General features: G+C 39.2%; 1 protein-coding gene across 1 annotated transcript; it reads right to left on the bottom strand.

The window, feature by feature from the left end:
• Positions 1-3,361: 3,361 nt before the first annotated feature.
• LOC18442132 (phosphatidylinositol 4-phosphate 5-kinase MSS4-like protein) lies at positions 3,362-4,319 on the bottom strand. Its single transcript, XM_006852356.4, has one exon. It carries the CDS (start codon positions 4,108-4,110, stop codon positions 3,655-3,657), a length of 456 nt encoding a protein of 151 aa, XP_006852418.1. The 5' UTR covers positions 4,111-4,319; the 3' UTR covers positions 3,362-3,654.
• Positions 4,320-4,692: the final 373 nt, after the last annotated feature.

The following is a 4,692-nucleotide window of genomic DNA, read 5'->3' as shown; positions in this document are numbered from 1 at the left end:
CTTAACGAATTTCAAAGTAGCTGATATTTTTTGAAAAAATCGTGTTTTAAGTGGAGACTTGTTAACTATGGTTGGCACTACCCATGCCAGCCCAATCTTTTCTCTTGCCCTGTTTTCTGGAAATTTTGCGACTTAATGATCCATGCCAATTATTATGGGGCATTGTTATTGATGGCGTTGCTGCCCCTTAAGCCGGCCTGTGAGGCCTCAAGAAACATGGCAGGTCTTTAGGCCAATGATTTTGGGGCATTGATGCTGACGACGTTGCTGCCCCCAACTCTGGCATTGTTGCCCCCCATGCTAATGCATTAACGGTGTCCCTGACTGGATTTCAGGCCTGATTTCCGGTTAATGATTCAGTGTAAATATGACTGATGGCTGGCCCTTAGCGTTGCTGCCCTTGACATCAATGTTGTTGTCCATGGCACCTAGAATAGGCCCCTTTTGGCCAAACATTGGTGGCCCTGACTTGTGTTTGTGGTGCCGATGCTGGGGACTAATTGTTATTCAGGAAAGCAAACATCTCTAGGCCATAGCTTTCAAACTAAACTTCGTACCTAGGCGATTCTTGAACAGTTGGAATGCTTATGACCTTTACTTGGATTTAGGACTTAGATCGAGCTTGAATATAGATTTCATGAGGGTTTTTAGAGTTTGGACTTTTACGTATTAGTTTTGAAGGTTTTGCGTGTCAAGTCTGCTCATGGGTTGGTTTTTGCGGTACTGAGATCACTTAAGGCCTATGGCTTAAGGAGATGGTGGTGTCAAAGTTTGCATAGTTTTAGAGTCTTTGGTTTCATGGAATTCCCTCAGCTGGGAATAGGATGTCTATACATTACTAATTATACAATATGATTAAATATTGAATTAGGACATTATCGATTTATTGTAATTTTATAAAGGGCATTTATTTAAATTTGAAAAAAAGTTTATATAAGGTGTTAGCCTTATACTATAGAAATAAGATTTACTTCAAAAACTCAGTGGAAAAGGTTGTGAAGCCAAAAGCCCTCTAATTGATCATCTTAACCCCGAGATGTATAGATGTGAAAAAGAATAAAAAGGATTTCAAGTCCTAAAAACAATGTTCCAAATGTCATAAATTTGCTCGATCTACACTAGTTTTGAAGCATTAAATTTTATATTTAGATATGAAAATAAATTTACAAAACATCATAGGAATTTTCGGGTCTTGAACCACATCAATTCGGGTGCGCCTTACTTTGATGGCTTAAGGCACCAACCTTATACAAACCTCAGCCTTTATATTTATATAAAATCAATAATGTTATTCTAGTAATACACTATTTCTTTATTAAATCAATTATTTGTAACCAAATCAATCAAAGTTTCCAATGAATTTGTTGCTTATTGTGGCATTCTGTGAATCAACTTCTACTAATAATTTCTTACCAATCTGTAATCCTGCAAAAAGTTTATATGTTCCTGCAACAAATCACACAATTCAGCTTGATTTGCTGTTACCTTGCCACAATCCCGTCTAAGAAACAGAGCTTCTTTCCACCACATGTTCCCATCCATGAGGCATTCTTCTTTTAGGTAACTCCAACTCTAACAATATTATCTAAAAGGTGCGGTTTGTTTAAAATCGAGGCTCTAAACAATCAAAGTAAAACGCACATTCAAATGGTGTTGAGAAATGTAGTTTCAATATTGAAAATCTTTGTAATAGCTTTAAAATATATTTTTATCTTTAATTATAAAATTTAAAGCTTTAAAAATAATGCAAATCGAACATATCTATCAAAACCCACTTCGAAAAAGCTGCAGCATCTTTAATTATAAATCGATAGCGTTGATACAACCGGTATATGATACATTAGCAGCATTATGCGCCGTTTGAGTTGATTCCCCAAACCCACTTCGAAAAAGCATAGAGGTACGAAACTGTACCAAAGTTAAAAAAACACACAGGATGTGAAATTCGATTCTTTTTTAGGGTAAATTAAAATGGTACTGTCAACCAAAACTTTTGGGGTGAACATATATTTTCGGAACCTTATTATCACAAAAAATTATATATTAGGAGTGGCAATGAGCCCAGTGGCCCAACCCAGGCTGGCCCATGATGAAAAAGCTAGGGCCCAGGCCACAAATTGTTGCTTGAGGGCCGCGCAACCATAGCTTAAGGATCGGGTCGGGCCTGAGATAAGCCTAGCCCGACCCTTTATCTCTGTTTGTTTTTTTTGTCTTTTTTTTTTTTTTATCTTATTTGGCCCAACCTGGCTTTGATAGAGCTAGGGCCGGGCCTGAGCAAGCCTTCTTGTCCCCATTAGGGCTGGGCTGGGCCTGGGCAGGCCTTCTTGTCCCCATCAAGGCTGGGGCGGCCCTATGGGACTAGGTTCGGGCCGAGCCTGATTTGACCCGGTCTGGGCCCGGCCAGTTGCAATATATGTTGTGAAAATTAACAAAAATGAATAAGAATGTGGGAGGTGAGAAAGGCCGCGGCCAAATGTGCGTCAAATAAATCAAAGAGAAAGGTATCGAAAGAGACGACGACAATGATGGGAACCCAATTTCGTTGCATTATTGAATTTCTCTTTTTTATCCTAAAAACGATGACCACAATGCCCCGACCATTGTACAGTATTGATAAAGTTACCCCAGTCTTAGAAAAGACCTCGCGTGCTTAAAATATGACCAAAACATCCTGTCCCATAATTTAGCCTTATCAGGCGTATAACATTCATTTTTGCTTCTCATTATTTTTTGAGAAAAGTTTATATAAAGCCGAGGCTCTAAACAATCAACTTTGAACTTACCTCAAAGAATTCACTAGAAGATGTTTTGATGTCAAAATATCTTCAAATTAATCATCTCGACATCAAGATGCATGGGCATAAGAAAAAAAATGATCGCAAGTTTTGAAAATAGTGTATTTTGTAACATATTTTTAGACTGTCAATTTTCAAGATTTTTATAGATATGTCTATTTACTCTAATTTTGAAGCTTTAAACTTTATAAATAAATATGAAAATATATTTTAAAGAGATTTTCGATATTGAAATCATATTTCTCGACACTATATGACGGTTAGAGCTTAGGCTCTATGCAAACCGCACTTTTTACACCTGCTTTGGCTTCATGATGCTTCCATGCCCATGCCAAAATAAATAAATAAATAATAAAATGAAACAATATTTGGATATTTGATTCTAGCTTGATAATTAACAAGGAATTGATTGTATAGATGGAAAACTATGTCAGATCATTTCATGGATCCTGAACCTATGTGATGATGATTGTACAGAAGGAAGGATGAGAGAGAGAAAGAGAGAGAGAGAGAGAGAGAGAGAGAGAGATCCTTAAACTTGAATTTTGAGAATCATGGATGCAGCATTGAGGACTAATGGAATTGGCAAGATTCTTTCCTAAACAAGAAATGAAGCACCATAGCATGTGTAACATAAAATAACAAAGGTAAATCTCACTGCAAGGTTGCAGAAGACATAATTGAAAAATCCCAAAAATTCACCTGACAGAGAATGAGAAGATTGTGTTGGAAAAGGGAAAATAACTGCACAAAGTTCTGTATTGATTCCATGGTGTTCTTGTGGACTAGGCTACCAGTCCTCCACATGATTCATGGTTGGAGGAGTTGCACAAGTCTAGATTGGCTTAGAGATTTTCTCTCATGAATCGGTGATGGCTTCTAAGATGCTCTCTAAATGAGGTCTCCACATACCAACACGGCCATGTCTCCTATTCCTTTGAGTCAATGCCTTCTCTGATAAGATCTCGGACAAGTATCGGTCGGAGATCAGGAGCTTTGTCATCGCCTCGGGGTCCATCTCCCTCTTCTTCCTTCTCACCCTAGCTTTCTTCGGCGGGGAAGCGACAGGCATCAAGAAGTAGATCTCTCCCCTTCGAAGCTCTGCATCCGGAGGCAGCACCACTACGCTTCGTACTACATTCTCCCCGTACAACGATTTCCTAATAACGTGTTTCGGGTTGGCCTTCATTATTTCACCAGCCTGAATTTCTCGGCCGAATTCCTCGACCCGGCCATCGAGGTGCACGACTCGGACCACATCCAGTGCTCCACAGGGCAAGATGCATGAGAGGCAGCACCTGATGGTGTCTTTCATGCGTCTTCTGCATCAAGATTCAAGAGACAAGAAAGAGAGAGAGATAAAAGTGAATGAGTTTGAAAGAGAGGGGGAGAATAGATATGATATGGGTATTATGATTGTTTCGGAATCAAAGCCCCTATGCTTTTATGCAAGGGATAATATTATGTAGGCTCTATGCTTTTGGGCTCTTATTCTTTAGCTTAGAAGATGAAGAAACCCATGCCTTTCATATAATTGCATTTTGCTTTCTACTTTTGCAGTTCTTGTGAGTGTAGTCCCCCACCCCACCTCCCCCCACCAATTTGGATGGCCTGATGTGTGACGCGTGTACCGTCGGCCATTAGGTTACCACGTAATTCCAAATGAGGACTTCCTTATGAGACCAACAAGTAATTGGATGACACTTGGTGATAGACTATAGGGGGTGACAGGTAAGCAAGAGAGGAAGATACATAGATGTTTTCGAAAGGGTTGTTCTGTGGGGGCCTTTCTGTAAAAAGTGGTATGAGGAATAATTTGAATGATAGAATACTTTGGGGCAATCTGAATGTGGGGAAGAAGTATGGGTCCAAATAGATCTTTTCTTAAGGTGAAATC

Source organism: Amborella trichopoda, chromosome 1 (genome assembly GCF_054954075.1).
Source record: "Amborella trichopoda isolate Santa Cruz 75 chromosome 1, AtrichopodaSantaCruz75HAP2 v2.0, whole genome shotgun sequence".
In the NCBI taxonomy this organism is placed as follows: domain Eukaryota; kingdom Viridiplantae; phylum Streptophyta; class Magnoliopsida; order Amborellales; family Amborellaceae; genus Amborella; species Amborella trichopoda.
The sequence above is the reverse complement of the archived record's forward strand: the minus strand, read 5'-3'. Positions and strand labels throughout refer to the sequence as shown.